General features: G+C 41.7%; 1 protein-coding gene across 4 annotated transcripts in view; it reads right to left on the bottom strand.

Moving 5' to 3' along the window:
* Positions 1 to 19,039, bottom strand: part of sh3pxd2aa (SH3 and PX domains 2Aa) — a 309,816-nt gene that overhangs the window by 41,861 nt on the left and 248,916 nt on the right. For 3 of the 4 annotated variants that reach the window (XM_063071466.1, XM_063071468.1, XM_063071469.1), the window contains 2 exons: positions 18,813 to 18,896; positions 8,002 to 8,119 (listed from right to left, as the gene is read on the bottom strand). In XM_063071466.1, coding sequence (XP_062927536.1) covers positions 8,002 to 8,119; positions 18,813 to 18,896 — 202 coding nt within the window. The remainder of the gene's footprint in view (positions 1 to 8,001; positions 8,120 to 18,812; positions 18,897 to 19,039) is intronic. The other variant, XM_063071467.1, reaches the window with a different exon arrangement.

The raw sequence follows: 19,039 nt of genomic DNA, 5'->3' as shown, positions 1-19,039 counted from the left end.
AAATATCTCCAATGTAGTTTGAGCTAATGCTTTGCTTTTTTAAAGAAGTAAATGCAGGCAAGAAACAGACAACTAAGTGGAGCAAAATGTCTTCACGTCTGAGAGCCACTTCCTGCCATCTGCTTTCCAGCTCTGAAATTCTGGAATTACTCCAGTGGGGAATGACTGTGAAAGAGAGACAGGAAATGAGGGAATCTGCTGACAGAAGCATTCTGGGAGAGTTGGATGAGTTCCACCAAAAGGCAGTGTGATTTGGCCATTGAATATATATAGATATCAAGGGACTCAAACTACCTCACTCCATATTATTGTACTAATAGTAAAGTCCCAAAAACAGAAGTAAATCACAACTGGCTATGCCTGTACAATTACCAGAAAATTGGCCCCACCAAATGATTATTGCTAGATTTTCTGTCACAGGTTGCAACGAGGCAGAATTTTCAATATATGTAACAGACTGAAAACTTGTAAAACCTGTCTTTACATCTCTAACTTTTTAATTCTAGTAGACTTTTTGAAAGCAAATTTTTGAACCATAGTAATTTACAGCAGAAAAGAAGGCCGTTTAACCCATCAGTCACGCCAACTAAAACAGAGTTATTTACATTGTTCCTATGCCAACCCATGCAGTAAACATGAGATCACGTTATAGCTCTTCAGATTCATATATCACATCAAAACACACAGTGAAATTTGCATTAAAAACCAACACACCTCAGGATGTGGCAGGAGCAGCCCACAAATATTGCCATACATTCCAACACCAACACAGCATGCCCTCAGTGTTCAGCAGAACAACAGAAGTAGCTGCAACAACAGCAAAACAAACTCCCTTCTCACCCCTCCTACTCACACACAGACAGGCCTCCATCGTAAGAACAATTTGCTTCGGGCTTCCAAACCTTGGCCCTGGACTCTAAGACTCGCAAGCATCATTCGAGCAGAATAATAGTTTGGCAAGGACTAGATGGGCCGAAGGGACTGTTTCTGTGCTGTAGTGCTCCATGACTCTATGACAATGGGTCTTCAACCTCCAGTCCCTGGCCTGGACTTGCAGACAACAGGCCTCTGACCTCCAAACACCAACCCAGGTGGTTCAGCCTTCAGGCTCCTATCTCCAGACTTACTGATTTCTGGACTTTGCTGACCTCTATGTATTGACCTCAAGATTTGCCGATCATGGGTTTCAGACCTGCACAGAACTCAGTATCCTGGGGGGAGAGGGTTACCAGCCCTCATGATTCCCATCATACAGATTCCTGACCTGGGACTCACTAACCTGGGGATCACTGGTCTCTTCAGTGCCTGCCGACTCTGGGATAGCTGATCTTCAACTGTGAAGCACTCCAATCTGGACTCTGCACATTGATTCTTGCCCGATTCTTCATTTACTGCCTATGAATCTCCCTCATCCCTGTTCCTGAACTCCAATCTGACACAACTCCTCACACTGTATCCAAAACCATCCCTCCAAACCTGAAAAAACAACAACTCTAAGCCCAACCTCAATCGACATTTCAGCTTGGTGCCATCTTGACCATAAGATGCTTCAAGTACCTAAAAATTGGACATACAAAATGCTGGAGGAACTCAGCAGATCAAGCAGCACCTATGGAGAAGAATATAGAGTCAGTTTTCAGGCTGAGGTCTTTCACCTGAGGACTGGAAAGGAAGAGGCGAGAATAAGAAGGTGGGTGGAGGGAAAGAAATACAAGTGAAGCAGACGGTAGGTGGGTTGGGGAGGTGAGGATGAAATAAGTTACTGAGAGGAGGTAAGTGGAAAAGGTAAAAGGTCGAAGAACGAATTAGATTGGAGAGGAGAGTGGACTAGGGGAGAAAGGAGGACACACACCAGAGGCAGGTGAGGGGAAGGGTAACAGGGGAGCCACGATCGGGAAAGGAAAAGGAGAGAAGGGGGAGGAGGGAGGGAGTAATTACTGGAAGTTGGAGCTATCCAGATAGACGTATAGACATATACATAGAAAACCTACAGCACAATACAGGTCCTGTGGCCCACAATGCTGTGCCAAACATGTACTTACTTTAGAAATTACCTAGGCTTTCCCATAGCCCTCTATTTTTCTAAGCTCCATATACCTATCCAGGAGTCTCTTAAAAGATCCTATTGTATCCTCCTCCACCACCGTAGCTGGCAGCCCATTCCGTGCACTCACCACTCTCTGCGTAAAAAACTTACCCGATATCCTCTCTGTACCTACTTCCAAGCACCTTAAAACTGTGCCCTCTCGTGCTAGCCATTTCAGCCCTGGGAAAAAGCCTCTAACTATCCACACAATCAATGCCTCTCATCATCTTATACACCTCTATCGGGTCACCTCTCATCCTCCACCGCTCCAAGGTGAAAAGGCCAAGTTCACTCAACCTATTCTCATAAAGCATGTCCTCCAATCCAGGCAACATTCTTGTAAATCTCCTCTGCATGCTTTCTATAGTTTCCACATCCTTCCTGTAGTGAGATGACCAGAACTAAGCACTGTACTGCAAGTAGGGTCCGACCAGGGTCCTATATAGCTGTAACATTACCTCTCGGCTCTTAAACTCAATCCCACGGTTGATGAAGGCCAATGCACCGTATGCCTTCTTAACCAGAGTCAACCTGCGCAGCAGCTTTGAGTGTCCTACGGACTCGGACCCCCAGATCCCTCTGATCCTCCGCACTGCCAAGAGTCTTACCATTAATACTATATTCTGCCATCATATTTCACCTACCAAAATGAAGCACCTCACACTTATCTGCTACTTCTCAGCCCAGTTTTGCAGCCTATCAATGTCCCGCTGTAACCTCTGACAACCCCCCACACTATCCACAACACCCCCAACCCAATAAAGAGTAATGAGGAAAATTGTGAGGAAGAGGTCCATTCAAGAGTCTGATAGCTGTCCTTGAGCCCGGCAGTAAGTGGTTTAAGACTTCTGTATCTTCTGCCGATGGGAGAGAAGAGATCATGTCTGGGGTCAGTGGAGGGGTGTTAATTATGTTGACTGCTTTACAGAGGCAGTGAGAAATATAGACAGGGTCTATAGATAGGAGGCATCATCAAGACTACATCATGGTCTCAGTCTGAAGCATCGACAATTTATTCCTCTCTAGATACTGCACGACCTGCTGAGTTCCTCAAGCATTTGTGTGCGTTATTCAGTAGACAGAACTGTCATCGTTGACATATTGTCATTGCTTCGTCACTGGGCTTAAATACTGGAACTTCTTTTCTAAACAGTTTTATGAACACTGTCACAAGAAAATAGTAATTCAAAAAGGAAAGTAGACAATCACTTTATAATGGGTAAGTCATGCAACTATTTTCTAAGCGGGGAGAAAATTCTGAAAAATGGAGGTGCAAAGGGACTTGGGAGTCTTTGTGCAGGATTACCTAAAGGTTAACTTGCAGGTTGAGTTGTGGTAAAGAAAGCAAACACAATGAAAGAACTAGAATATAAAAGAATGGGGGTAATGTTGAGGCTTTAAAAGGCATTGGTTAGACCACACTTAAGAGCCTTGTGAGCAGTTTTTGGCTTCATATCCAAGAAAGGATGTGCTGGCATTGGATAGGGTCCAGAGGAGATTTATGAGAATGATGCCGGGAATGAAAGAGTTAACGTGCAAGGAGTATTTGATGGCTGTGGGCCTGTACTCACTGGATTTGCAAGAATGACGGAAATTTCATTGAAACCTGTCGAATTTTGATAGGTCTTTGTAGAATGAATGTGGAGAGGATGTTTCCTATAGCGGAGGAGCCCAAGACCAGAGGGCAGAGCTTTAGAATAGAACAACATTCCTTTAGAAAAGAGATGTGGAGGAATTTCTTTCACCAGAGAGTCATGAGTCTGCAGAATTCACTGCCACATACAGCTGTAAAGGCCTAGTCATTGGATATATTTAAAGCATAGGTTGATAGGTTCTTGATTGGTAAGGACATCAAAGATTACTCAGAGAGTGCAAGTGAAAGAGGTTGAGAGGAATGATGGATCAGCCATGATAGAATGGCAGAACAGACTTAATGGGCCAAATAGCCTAATTCTGCCCCTTTATTTTGTGTCCTTATATTATCTAATCTTGTTTATCAACCTCTGCATTGGACAACATTGAAACCCTTCTGAAAATCCATATAAACCACATACACTGGTCCTCCCTTATCACATCACATTCTCAAGGAAATCCAGTACTTCAGTCAAATGCCAATTTTCTTTCATAAATCCCCTGATGATTCTGTCAAACAGATAGACAGAGTCAGCATACCAGCATCAATCATACCAGTGCCCAAGAAGAGCGGGGTGAGCAGTCCCAATGACTATCACCCAGTTGCACTCATATCTACAGTGAAGAAGTACTTTAAGAGGTTGATCATGCCTAGAATTAACTCATGCCCAAGCAAGGACGTGGACATGTTGCAATTCACCTCCTGCCACAATAGGTCTATCTCATAGGTTCTCTATTTGACCTTGGACAATACCAATGTACATGCAAGACTGCTGTTTATTGATTACAGCTTAGTATTCAACACCAATAAAACTGAAAGAGTGCAGAGAAAAGTTACAAGGATGTTGCAGGGGTTTGAGGACCTGATTTATAGAGAAAAGTTGAATAGGTTAGAACTTTATTCTCAGAGCGTAAAAGAATGAGGGGAGACTTGATAGAGGTATACAAAATCATAAGGGGTATAGATAGGGTAAATGTAACCAAGCTTTTTCCACTGAGGAAAAAGACTAGAATTAGAGGTCATGGGTTAAGAGTGAAAGGTGAAAGATATAAAGGGAACATGAGAGGAAATGTTTTCACTCAGAGGGTGATGATAGCGTGGAACGAGCTGCAGCAGAAGTGGTGAATGCAGGTTCAATTTTAACATTTGAGAGAAATTAGGAGAGGTATGGAGGCTATGGTCCTGATGTAGGTCGATGGGACTAGTCAGATTAATACTCCTTCATGGACTATTGAGGCCTAAGGGCCTGTTTCCGTGCTGTAGTGTTTTATGACTCAATGACCAGCATCTCTTCAGTACTAATCAATAAACTTTGAAACTTGGGTCTCCATACGTCTCTCTGCAACTGGATCCTTGACTTCCTCATCAGGAGCCAGTCAGTGCAGATTGGAAATAACATTTCCTCCTCTCTGACAATCAACACAGGCACAACTCAAGGATGCATGCTCAGCCAATTGCTCTATTCTCTCTACATATCAACATCTCTGAAGATCTATCCGGGGCCTAACATACAGATGCAATTACGAAGAAGGCATACCAGCAGCATTCTAACTGGTTGCATCATGGTCTGGTATGGAGGGACCACTGCACAGGATTGTAAAAAGCTGCAGAGGGCTGTAAACTCACCCAGCTCTATTCATAAGCACTAGCCTACCCAACATCGAGGGTATCTTCGAAAGGTGATGCTTCTAAAAGGTGGCATCAATCATTAAGAACCCTCAACACCCAGGATATGTCCCTTCTTGTTACTACCGTCAGGAAAGAGGCACAAGATCTTGAAGAAGCACATTCAGCATTTTTGGAACAGCTTCTTCTCCTTGCCATGAATGATCCATGAACCTCTGAACACAACCTCACTATTTCTGTTCTTTTATACAGTGGATTCCGGTTAATTGACCCATTGGTTAATCAGAGCAGCCATTTATTTGAGACAACTCAAAGGACAAACCTGTGAAAGTAGCTGGGATTCCCTTTGTTTATTTGGGACACTATGCTGCTTAATTGGGACAGGAGACTGCTGCTGAACAGTTTCTAATTAGTGTCAATTGTGTGTGCTTGTGTTCAAAAAGCAATGATTTTTGTCACTGATAACTGGCGAGAAATAACCAACAAGACAATACAGAACTATTTTGCTCACTGCAGTTTCAAGCAGTCAATGAAATAATTTTACTACTTCAGTAAGTTAGGAATGAAGAATTTGAAGGTATTGCCAATCATCTTCAGTCTTTGACTGGAAAATCCTACAAAAGATAATGGATTCAGCCCAGTACATCACAGATAAAACCCTCCCAACCACTGAACAAATCTACATGAAACTTAGTCATAGAAAAGCACCATCCATCATCAAAGATCCTCACCACCCAGGCCATGCTCTTTTCTTGCGACTGCCATCAGGTAAAAAGTACAAGTGCCTCAGGGCTCACACCACTAGGTTCAAGAACAGTCACTACCCCTCAACCATCAGGCTCTTGATCAAAAGGGATAACTACACTCATTTAAGGACTCTTATCTTGTTACTTCATGCTTGTTGTTATTGCTATTTATTATCTGCATTGGCACAGTTTGTTTACAGTTCCTGATGTTTACAGTTTACAGATCCTGTTTACAGTTACTGGTCTATAGATTTGCTAAATATGCCTGCAGAAAAAAATCTCAGAGTTGCATGTGGTGACATGTTTGTACTCATAACAAATTTTACTTTGAACTTTGATGCAACAATGAAAATAAAGATTTGAAGGATGCAGTTATCAAAACCATTGTATGAAGGCAGTCGTCCTTTGTCTGTACTATGTGTTTGTACTAATTTTATTCATTTACAGTCAAAAGAAAACAGCAACATATACGGAATGAATTCCTCCATCAATAACTATTAGGAACTATATTAATAGTATTAGTGTTCTACAAACGGTAATTTGTTCAGTAGTTCCTTTAAACACAATTTGTTACTCAGTTAAATGGTAGTTTGTCTTTTATATACTGTACCTGTTTAACTATTTCCCTGAAACTTGGGCTAATTGGGGCAGCTGTTTAATTGGGCCAAAGTGTAGTGATCTAGATGTGTCCCAATTATCTGTAATTAATTTATATATATATATATATATGTATGTATTGCCCTGGTTCACATCTTTACTGTTATGTTGTAGGTATTTCACTTAGCAATTCTGTAAGAGCAGTCTGTTCTGCTTTCAGCCTGCTTGGGTTATTGGTGAAGATAAGGGATGATGTGGAATGTGTGCCACCCAATTAATGGGAGGTTTTCTTGGTGAGGGACGCTAAGGCTGGTCTTGGGAGTTTTTGTTTTGATTTGGCAGGAGATGAAGAGAGAATACGCTGGGGAGAACCGGTCGCAGGATATGACCCGGTGGGTGTCTCGTTTGTTTGAGATGGATTGCGAGTGACATCCGGAAGGTGGTGTGTGCTTTCATGCAGACCGAGGGCCCAGCACGTGAGTGACAGAGAAGTTCATGATGAGTTCCAACTTTTGCATATTTGAGTGTTTAATTAAAATGAGCCCTTTTCCTTTTGTTTTACTTTACTAGCCCTTTAGTTAAGATTCTTAAATATAATTGCTTTAATTGTATGCAGTGTTCTGTCTGTTATTTCGTGGCACTAATTTGTAACAGGGTAGCAAAAATTACACAGCATCCACACAAACCGGGGTTTGGGGCAGAAAAGCCATCTCGGTCTCACCAGTTTGGTGGGACCGGAGAGTGTCTTCCCCAGACTTGTGCAGCCAAGGAAAGCAGGGTTTTCACAGAGATACACACACGCACACACACAGTTGCCACTAAACAAATTTCATGACATATGTCAGTGATAATAAGTCCGATTCTGATTCCAACCCCTATATTCTTAGATGATCCTATGCCTCATCTGGAAATATCAACAGGCAGTAAACAGGAATGGAAATTAAGTACATCCTAGATATTTTGCTGCTCACTATGCTCCCATTACTTCCCTCTCAACCAAGGTTGTTTACACAGAGCGAAGACTACAGACCTGAGAGTGGAAACTCAACATCAGAATACTGACTTCAAAAATACAAAAATGAATGACACAATATGGTAAAAGCTATAGAGATCAATATTGTTCTTTTGCTTTGTAAGTCCCTCCACTGAAAAGTTTTAACCACTAAGCAAACTTTAATTATAATTGTACACTCTTGAAGTCTAACAGAAGTTGTCTCACAATGTACATTGTTCTGGACTGTAAAGTGAATAGACATTAAGAGCAAAACATGAATGCTATTAATTTTCCAAATTATCTTTGAAATAAAGCCCACCTGATGAACCACCAGCCTTCAAGGTTCCGCTGTATGACCTCCACCATGACGCCTTTTTCAAAGCCAATCTCATCTTTGCCTTGGTTGACATATGGTTGCACAGTGATATATTTTTCCTCTATCATAAATATACATCAAAGCAAAGTTAGTGCAAGGGATTTGAAACTCTTTAACAGACATGAAAAATACAGAAATAGTTGCTGCAGTGCTACTGAGCTCTGCTGTCAAAAAAAGTCCATCAAGCTTCTGCTCCCTCATTTTTTTCAGGTTAAGTTTTGATTGAATGATCTTTTGAATAAAGTAATGGAATTGAATAATTGGATGGCTTCACAATGCAGAAGAAGCCATTCTGCCCATTGTATTTGAGCTGGCTTCCTAAAATAGTATCCAATTAATTCCATTTCTGTCATCCTTTCAAATGAACACAACAATTTAGAATTTCATTTTACTTACCCAGTTTGTTTTTTTTTTAAATTCTGAACAATCCTTCTACTGTTTCAGTTTTTTTTACATTGTAGAATACTGTGCAAAATATCCATGATGCTTTTGGTGATAGTTTCAAATTGATTTAAAATTATCAATAGGCCCTTTAGCCCACCATGATGGCCATCAATTACCTATATCTGAATTTCCAGGACTCATAGCCCAATGTCCTCTATGCTTTGGAATTTCAAGTACTCATCTAAACACTTCTGAAATGTTCCAAGAGTATCTCTCTTCATCACCTCCTCAAGCAGTGTGTTCCAGATTTCAATTACCTTCTGGGAGAAAGATATTTCCTTCAAAATACTCTAAGTCTCCTACTCCTTACTTTAACCCTTGATGTCTGGTTAAAGTAAAGGCAATGCTGTTAAAGGGAAAGGTTTCTCAATATCAACAACATTTATGTCCTTCATAATTTTGTATACCCCTGGCAGTTCCCTTTATCAGCCTGCAGAAGAATAGTTTTTCTTTATTGAAATCATCTGAACCTATGATGACTGTCCATTTATTTGTAATTTAATGTAAAATGCCCTGGTTTATTTTGCTTCTTCTTACTTTTTAAAACACCTCTAATTATAAAGACCATTTTAATACATCCTATACATTCTGTCCTAAAATTACAACATCTAAAAAAGAACAAAACCTCTCGAAGTCCAACTCAACGTCCCTGTCATGAGAGGAATAAATGGGTATGAGTAAGGCCAAGGCCAGCCAACAGGGCTCTGGTGAGCTGTATAGGTCAATCCCCTGTGCAGTGGATTACAGAAATATTGTTGGATTCCAACCACACCATCGACTTTGTGAGAAGAAGCTTGAGAAACTGGCTCAGAACAAAGGATGATGGAGGCGGGATGTCATTGATGGCCTAAACTGCACTGGGAGCTAAGGGCCCAAGAAGAAGAAAAAGAACAGACCCAAAAATGATATCCCCAAATATGCTACATAAGTCAGTAACAAAATAATATTCAAACAGCAATCAAACCATTATGTATAACTTACTTCTTTTTAATACTTGTGTCTATTCCCTGAACTCAATAGGAATTTAAATTTCTACTGTTCTGCAAGCAAGATAGCCTCAATTCAGTAAGTATTGATCGGGGTGTGGAACCATGGGAGAGGTTGCCATTTCAATAATAATGAGTATCATTAGATATGGACTTGAGAATTAGGTACAAAAAGAGGGTCAGGAAAGGTGGAGCAGAATTTAGGCCTAGGGCAGCACTGAGACCATTAGCACCTACAGTATTTTTGAGAGTAAGGTATAAAAGGAGCACTAGAAAGGATGGAGGTAGGTAAGGTCTAAGGGTGACATCAAGATTGGCAGCATATGCATAATTATTGAGACTGAGGTATAACTGGAGCGACAAGTAAAGTGAGAGCTGCCACGTTGGAACATACATTTTGAGAATTACTGGGGATGAAGTACAGACTTTAGTGAGCAGTGACGAGGTGAAGATTTTTTTTCTTCTCTTTCCTGGAGGAAGAGACTGGGGATAAAGTATATGAAAGCTGGGGCAATGATATGCTCATTCTGTAGGATGTGGGAGATCAGGGACAGTTCCAATGTCCCAGCTGACTATACCTACTGTATGACAAGTAGCAGCTCTCGGCAAGCCACACAGAGCAACTGGAACTGCAGCTGGACTTGCTATGCAGCAGTTGTGATGCAGAAAATGTGGTATATAGTACACTTAGTGAATTGCCCACACTGCAGATTGGTGACTGCCAAGAAGGGCATTAAGTGCAGTTAGTTAATGCAGGAATCCTCTCTGATCATTCCCTTCTCAAACAAGTGTTTATAGGGTGTGGGAGGGGCAACTAGCCTCAAAGAGGAAAGCAACAACAGCAGCTAAGTACATTTATTATCAAAGTACCCTATGCATACAGAATACAATTCTGAGATTCATCCTCCCTCGGGCAGCCACGAAACAAAGAAATATCATGGAACCCGTTCAAAGGAAACATCAAACACGCAGCACTTGAAATAAAAGAAAAATTTGCGCAAACAGTAAAAAGCAAGTGAATAAGTATCAATCATCAAACAAGGAGTCCAGGACTATTCAGTTTAGTTCTATTCAGTGCCATGCCATTAGCCAACTGCAGGCTGCAGAGCCAGTCTTTGTCAAAGTACCCCAGTCCACTTCAATCACCCTAATCAAACTGCTCAAAACCAGCAAAACAAGAGTAACCAGAATCCAGAAATGCATGCAACATGAACTCCAAGACCCCCAAATGAATCCACAGCCACAAGCCGCTCTGATCAATCCTTGTAGAATAGAATGCAAGACTTCTCCATTTTCCTCTGATAGCAGTTAGTGAGTAGGAATGGAAGACCAGTCTAATGCTGAACACCCGCCTGCACTCTTCAACCTTGCCCGACACGTCAATCGGAGAGAGGCAATGGAGTCAATCATGGGCTCACACTCCACCAGCAGGCTGCACACACTGCTCTCAACCTCACCGAACTCCCTTGGAGACAGCAAAGCACTAAATCACTCAATCAGCATGTAAATACATTATCAAAATGTAAATCACAGGCTTCAATCACATACAGCTGAATAGTAGAGTCATTTTTGAGAGAAGTAATAAAAGTAGTTGTTTCATGAAGTGTTTGCTGGTGCCATCTTACCACGAGTTACAAGTTTCAGGCACCATGGTTACATTAGATGCACAACTGTGGAGGAAAATGTCTATTCCACCACCAGCAATAGGGCTTTGTTAGTAAAATGAACAGACAGGCACTTCTATGCCATCGGTGAGACTCAGATTATAAATGAGAAGACACATGAGGCAAATTAGAGTGCATAAATCTCTATGGCCTGACAAGGTATCCCCTTGGACCTTGTGGGAGACTCGTGAAGAAAATCTAGGATCCTGGCAGAGGTATTTAAAATATCCTTAGCTTCAGATGAGGTGCTGAAGGATTGATTGAAGGATAGCTAATGTTGTTCCATTGTTCAAGAAAGGCTCTAAGGTGGGAAATTATAGGCTGGTGAGCCTGATGTCAGGATTGCGTAAATTATTGGAATGCATTCTCAGGAATAGGATATGGATAGGCAAGACCTGATTAGGAATATTCAACATGGCTTTGTGCGTGATAGATCATGACTAACCAATCTTATAGTGTTCTCTGAGGAGGTTACCAGGAAAGTTGATGCAGCATCCTCGTAAATCTCTGCAATCTGCTTATAGCTTCTACATCCTTCCTATAATGAGGCAACCAGAACTGGACATAATTATTTCAAGAGTGGTCTAATCAAGGTCTTATAGAGCTGCAACATTATTTTGTGGCTTCTGAACTCAAAATCTCAACTAATGAAGGACAATATACCATATGCCTTCTTAACCACCCTATAACTTGCACAGCAACTTTGAGGGAACTGTGGACTTGGACTCTCAAGATATTGAAAACAGGAAATATAAAAACAGAAAATATTCAGGAATAGTTAGAAAGACTTTGTGCAGAGGAAGTTGTGTCTCGCTAACTTGATTAATTAGATAATAAAGGAATGGAGGGAAATGAAGTGAACTGTTTGCTGGTGCCATCTTACCAGCAGCAGTTGATTGGATCCAAAGCTGGCTTGGTGCTAGGATGCAGAGGGTAGTGGTGAAAGAATACTTTTATGATCGGAAGTCTGTAAAGGGGTGTACCTCAGAGATCAAAGTTGGGAATGTACGATCAATAAGTTTGCAGATGTCATGAAAATTAGTAGTGCTATGGATAGTGAGGAAGGTTTTCTGCGGCAGGATATAGATCGGATGAAAAGTTGAGGTGAGCATGGAATTTAATCTCCAACAAGTGTGATGTGATACAGTTTGGAAAGCCAAATAAGGCTAAGGCATACACATAAATAGTATGGCAGTAAGGAATGTTGACAAATAGGGAGACCCAGATGTCCAAATCCACAGGTTCATAAGGTGGTGAAAAAGGCACAGGTCATGCTTGTTTTCCCAGAGGCAAGCAATATAAGAATTGTCCTGTGGCAACTTTAGAAACACTGGCTAGGAGACATTTGAGCGTTGTGAGTACTTCTGGCCACTACACCATTGGAAGGATGTGATTGTATTGCAGAGAAAATTTTCTAGGAAGTTGCCTACATTGACGGGCTTTAGCTATAAGGATGTAATAGATAGATGGGCTTGTTTCTTCCTGAAGTGAAGGAGGCCGAGGGCTCACTTGACAGAATTATCTAAGAAATGAGAGGTACAGATAAGGCAGAGGGTCAAAAATAAGGCGGCATGGGTCTAAGGTGAGAGGAAAATGTTTTAAAAGGGAAATAGAGGGGTAAGTTCCCCCTCTCCCCCACAGAGAGTGGATGATACCTAGAACATGCTGCCAGAAAGCTGGTAATAAAATACAGTCACTGTTTGAGAAGCATTTGAATTGGCACTCAAATATGTATGGCATGGAAGGATATAGTCATAATGCGATTAGATCAAATCAGAATTGTTTATGTGGACAAAAAGGTCAGCATGAACATAGTGGGCTGAAGGGCCAGTTTCACTGCTGTACATCTGTCTCTGAAGATGATTCTTCAGTAATAGAATAACCTTTAGTTTAATGTACAAACATTGATCCTGTGTAATGCATTGCAGTCTGAGCAGAAGGAAGTACATACACAAAATTCCATGCTGCACCAATGGTATTTGGCCACATACAACTTACATAAAATGCAAACCCATATCACAGCACAGCTGTTGTCTGTGAAACTGATGTTCTATTTCAAGAAGTGGCTGTTGAGTTACAGCAATTCTGATTATTTTGAATTGTTAGCATACACAAAGCTCGTAAATTCAGTTATGTGAATACCATCTTGAAATGAAAGATTTGAAGCATTACATCATTTGTTTTTCTTTTAAATAGCTCATGCTTAAAAAAAAACCTGAGGCCAAAGAGCAAGCTTCCATTGGCAATGATGAGCAACCAAGAATGAAGAACAAAACCAAAAATCTAATTTCAGAATATGCAAGTCTGCATCAATTGGAATTGTTTGCTGATTCTGGAAACTCAACATTTCCAGGACACAAACTAATTGAACAGGCTTTATTTCTTTTAATGAAGTCCATCAAAGCTAAAACATGAAGAGAGGGCAGAGCATGAGGGAGGAGAAGCAAAGAACATAGAAGATTGGGCTAAATCACTGGCATATGTCGTGAAATTTGTTAACTTAGTGGCACAGTACAATGCAATACATGAAAACAGAACAAAAAAGTAAATCCATTACAGTATGTATGTATATAAATAAATTAAGTGAATAAATTAATTATAAATCGATTAAATAAATTAAAAAGTGCAAAAAAATGTATTTTTTTAAAAAAGTGAGGTAGTGTTCATAGGTTCAATGTCCATTTAGGAATTGGAAGGCAGAAGGGAAGAGTCTGTTCTTGAAGCACTGAGTGTGTGCCTTCATGTTTCTGTACCCCCTTCCTGATGGTAACAATGAGAAGAGGGCATGTCCTGAGTATGGGGGTCCTTAATAAAGGACGCCGCCTTTCTGATGTACTGCTCCTTGAATATGTCTTGGATACTGTGGAGTCTAGTACACAAGTTAGAGCTGACTAATTTTACAACTTCCTGTAGTTTTTTTCAGTCCTGTGCAGTAGCCCCCTCCCACTCCCCCCCATTACCAGACAGTGATGCAGTCTGTCAGAATGCTCTCCGCAGTACATCTATAGAAGTTTTCAAGTGCTTTAGGTGACAAAATAAATATTTTCAAACTCCTAATAAACATAGCCACTGTCTTGCTTTCTTTATAGCTACATCGATATGTTGGGACCAGGTTAGATCCTCGGAGATATTGACACCCAGGAATTTGAAATTGCTCACTCTCTCCACTTCTGATCTCTCTGTGGGGACTGGCTCATGTTCCTTCATCTTACCCTTCTTGAAGTCCACAATTAGCTCTTTGATCCTACTGACATTGAATGCAAGGTTGCTACTGCAACACCACTCAACTAGTTGGCATATCTCGCTCCTATATGCCCTCTTGCCTCGATCTGAGATCTTGCCAACAATGATTGTATCATCAGTAAATTTATAAGTGGCATTTGAACTATACCTAGTCACACACTCATGGGTATAGAGTAGAGCAGAGCAGTGGGCTAAGCATACATCCCTGAGGTGCGCCAGTGTTGATAGTCAGCAAGGAGGAGGTATTATTACCAATCCGTACAGATGTGGTGTTCCGGTTAGGAAGTCGAGGATCCAGTTAGTGTTGTACAGAGGCCCAGGTTCTGTAGCTTATCAATCAGGACTGCAGGAATGATGGTGTTAAACACTGAGCTATAGTCAACGAACAGCATCCTGACATGGGTGTTTGTATTGTCCAGGTGATCCAAGGCTGTGTGAAGGGCTATTGAGATTGTGTCTGCCATATACCTATTGTGGCGATAAGACAAATTGCAATGGGTTCAGGTCCTTGCTGAGGCAGGAGTTGATCTCTCAAAGCATTTCATCACTGTAGATGGAAGTGCTACTGGATGACAGTTATTAGGCAGCTCACACTACTCTTCTTGGGCACTGGTATAATTGTTACCCTTTTGAAGCAGGTGGGAACTTCCAATCATAGCAGTGAGAGATTGAAAATAACACTCACAACACGCTGGAGGAACTCAGCAGGTCGGGCAGCATCCGTGGAAAAGATCGGTCGACGTTTCGGGCCAGAACCCTTCGTCAGGACTGTAGGGGTAAGGGGCAGAGGCCCTATAAAGAAGGCGGGGGGAGGGTGGGAAGGAGAAGGCTGGAGAAGGTTCAATGTCTGGTAATGGGGGGGAGTGGGAGGGGGCTACTGCACAGGACTGAAAAAAACTACGGGAAGTTGTAAGATTAGTCAGCTCTAACTTGTGTACTAGCCTCCATAGTATCCAAGACATATTCAAGGAGCGGTACATCAGAAAGGCGGCGTCCTTTATTAAGGACCCCCATACCCAGGACATGCCCTCTTCTCATTGTTACCATCAGGAAGGAGGTACAGAAACATGAAGGCACACACTCAGTGCTTCAAGAATAGACTCTTCCCCTCTGCCTTCTGATTCCTAAATGGACATTGAATCTTCTCCTTCCCACCCTCCCCCCACCTTCTTTATAGGGCCTCTGCCCCTTACCCCTACAGTCCTGACGAAGGGTTCCGGCCCGAAACGTCGACCGATCCTTTCCACTGATGCTGCCCGACCTGCTGAGTTCCTCCAGCGGTTGTGAGTGTTGCTTTGACCCCAGCATCTGCAGGTTATTTTGTGGAGAGATTGAAAATATCCTTGAATACTCCCACCAGTTGGTTGGCACACGTTTTCAGAGCCTTACCAGGTACTCCATCTGGGCCTATAACCTTGCAAGGGTTCACCCTCCTGAAAGACAGCCTAACATTGGCCTCCGAGACAGAGATCCCAGGGCCACTGGGTGCAGCAGGGATCTTCACAGCTGTAGTTAGATTCTCCCTTTCAAAACAGGCATAGGAGGCATTGAGCTTAGCTGGTAGTGAAGCTTAACTGCTATTCATGATATTGGATTTTGCTTTGTAGGAAGTATTGGCCTGCAAACCCTGCCAGAGTTGATGTGCATCCGATTCCGCCTCCAACCTCACTCAGAGTTGTTTCTTCACTCTTGAAATAGCCCTCCGCAAGTCATGCCTGGTTTTCTTGTACAGGCCTGGGTCACCAAACTTAGATGCCACAGATCTAGCCCTCAGCAGATAACAAACTTCCTCCATGGCTTTTAGTTTGGGAATGTACAGCAAGTTTTCGTAGGCACACACTCATCCATACAGGTTTTAATGAGGTTGGTAACAACTGTGGCACACTCATCCATACAGGTTTTAATGAGGTTGGTAACAACTGTGGCACACTCATCCAGATTCGAAATATAGTCCAGTCCACTCCTGTGCTTCCCTTGGTCCTCAATACCGGTGCTGCAGTCTTCACTCTCTGTCTCTACTCAGGGAGTAGAAGTACAGCCAGATAATCAGACTTTCTGGTGTGGGCATGGAATAGCATGGTAGGCACTCTTGATGGTGGTGTAACAGTGGTCCAGTGCGTTGCTTCCTCTGGTACTACAAGCGATTTGTTGATGATAATTATTTAGTGATTTTTTTCAGGCTGGCCTAGTTTAAATCCCCCAAAATGATGGTGAGGGCATCAGAGTGTGCTGTTTTGTGCCTGCTGAACACATTGCTCAGATCGTCTAGAGCCTGTTTGACATTGGCCTAAGGTGGAATGCACAAAATTTGGGAACAGCTTTTTTCCAACTGTGATAAGACTGCTGAATGGATCCTGACCCAGATCTGGGCCGTACCCTCCAAATATCTGGTCCTGCCTCTCGGTTTTTTTTGCACTACTTTACTTACCCTTTTCTATTTTTTATTTATGATTTATAATTTAAATTTTTACTATTCACTGTCGATTTGTACTCCAGGGAGCACGAAGCGCAGAATCAAATATCTCTGTGATGATTGTACGCTCTATTATCAATTGTTTGGCGATAATAAAGTAAAGTAAAATGATCGCTGAAATCCCTCGCAGAGTCTAAAATGGCCGACACTTCATTGCAAGATACTCCAGGTCTGGGGAGCAGAATTGGGACATCACTGTCACACTGATCACCAAGAGGAGTTCATCATGAGGCATATACCTCCACCTCTGCTTTTGAGAGACTTGAAAGTCCAATCCTGATGGTGTATAGTGAACCCGTCAATCCGAGTCACTGATTCCAGTACAGGAGGGTTAACCAGGGTTCCATGAAGCAGAGGACACAAGCTATCCTCAAGTCCCTCTGAGATCATCAATTTTATTTACTAGAGACTGTATATTTGCCAGCAATATAGTCGGCATTGGGAGTCAAAAATCCTGTTTTTTTTTGTCCTGAACGACAGTCACATTTCCTTCAAGAATTCTACGAGAAGTATGGCCACAATCGACATACTTTCATCAATTTTAAGCAGCGATAGATTGTTCAATCGCATTAAAATATCTTGATTAACTGTACAGACCTTGGATGGAATTGTGATTCTCAGCTGCAGCAGGGCAAAATGGGAGTATTTAATCATATCCATGAGCTGCGCTGTAATGAGTTTGTTTGAAGGCACCGTGAAATGCAGGAAAGCCAGGAAGAAAGAGGGAAGAACATGGGGTTGGTGAATAGAATATAGGAAAGGATCATAGAACTTGGCAGGAGGGACGGAGCTCAACACGAAATGGAATGAGTTGAGAGAGGCAGAGTCTGGGGAGGAGGGAACAGCATAGGAACATGATCAGAATACGGCGAAAAAAGGCTGAACATGTGAGCAGAAGGCCAAGCTTACAAGCACTGGGAAGTGCTCAGAGTAGCAGAAGTTCAGCATGGAGAAAAAACAGCAGTCTGTGGCAGTAGAACCAATGAGGAAGGAGGTAGTTGCAGCAGGTAGCAGAAACTTTTAAACTTGTTCTTCCCCTCCCTCCAGCCTTTAATACACACAGTCTCCTTTTTTTCCAGTCCTGAAGAGGGCTCAGCCTGAAACATTGACTGCCCATTTCCCTCCACAGATGCCGTCTGACCAGCAAGTGCTTCCAGCATTTTGTGTGCTGATCCAGTTTTCCAGCATCAGCCGTCTCTCGTGCCTCCAGAGGACTTGTAATGCTTGATTCTTTAAATCTGATGGACTTTGGTCATGTGTTGAAAGTAATTAGAAGCCTGTCTTTATAAAAAAGCAGGTCTTTGAAGAGAGTGAGCACAAACCAGTTAGATTCCAAAAGCAGTGAGGAAATAAAGAGCAATATTCATTTAAGAAAAATATCTGCATTTTACTTTAGCAGAGAAAAATCACTAAGGAGATTTCTTAATAAAAGTTCAGAAAAAATAATTTTCCAGTTTGTATCAAGAACTTGGTCTCAGCCACATCAAACCTGTCATTTCTGTGATGCACATGGTGACTTCACGGTCAGAAATATAACCTTTTATTCATTTTATAATGCTTGAATCATAAGAACAAACTTATTTCAACATTTTCCTTCAGTACTGGCATAAATTTAACAGCCAAATGGCCTGTTTCTTTGATATACTAATATTATAATTCTATAACTGTATTATCAGTTGATCTTGCTTTTATTCTATTATTAGAACCAACTTTTCAAGCTAGCAATCTGATCTTTAACCATCCACTCTAGTAGGTGCAGAAACCATAGTGTGTGAAAGATCAGACAAAAATACATCAGAAACTTTTAAAAGAGCGCCACAGAGACAAACACAATACATGCATTCACAATCAATAAATCAGAATAGTCAGCCTTTTAGAGAAAGCACAAACTGTTCAGTCTTTCTGTCCAGTAACTGAATTAAAAGGGCATGGGCCTTTTTTCACCTGGGTTTTGTTGCCGGTTATACATTCCTCCCAGAGTCCACCTCCGGTCCAGTCGACGCAGATGAGCTTTGCGTCTCTTAGTTACTATAAGTATGGAGTGAAATATTACAAAACAGACATAAAATTGAACAGTCAAATGTTAACAAAAAAACAGATGAACATGTTCACAAAGAAGCCACTTGGATTAGGACTGGATGGAGTTTATGGAGTTCAACTATTACAAATAA

This window comes from Mobula hypostoma, chromosome 19 (assembly GCF_963921235.1).
Source record: "Mobula hypostoma chromosome 19, sMobHyp1.1, whole genome shotgun sequence".
Classification (NCBI taxonomy): Eukaryota; Metazoa; Chordata; class Chondrichthyes; order Myliobatiformes; family Myliobatidae; genus Mobula; species Mobula hypostoma.
The sequence above is the reverse complement of the archived record's forward strand: the minus strand, read 5'-3'. Positions and strand labels throughout refer to the sequence as shown.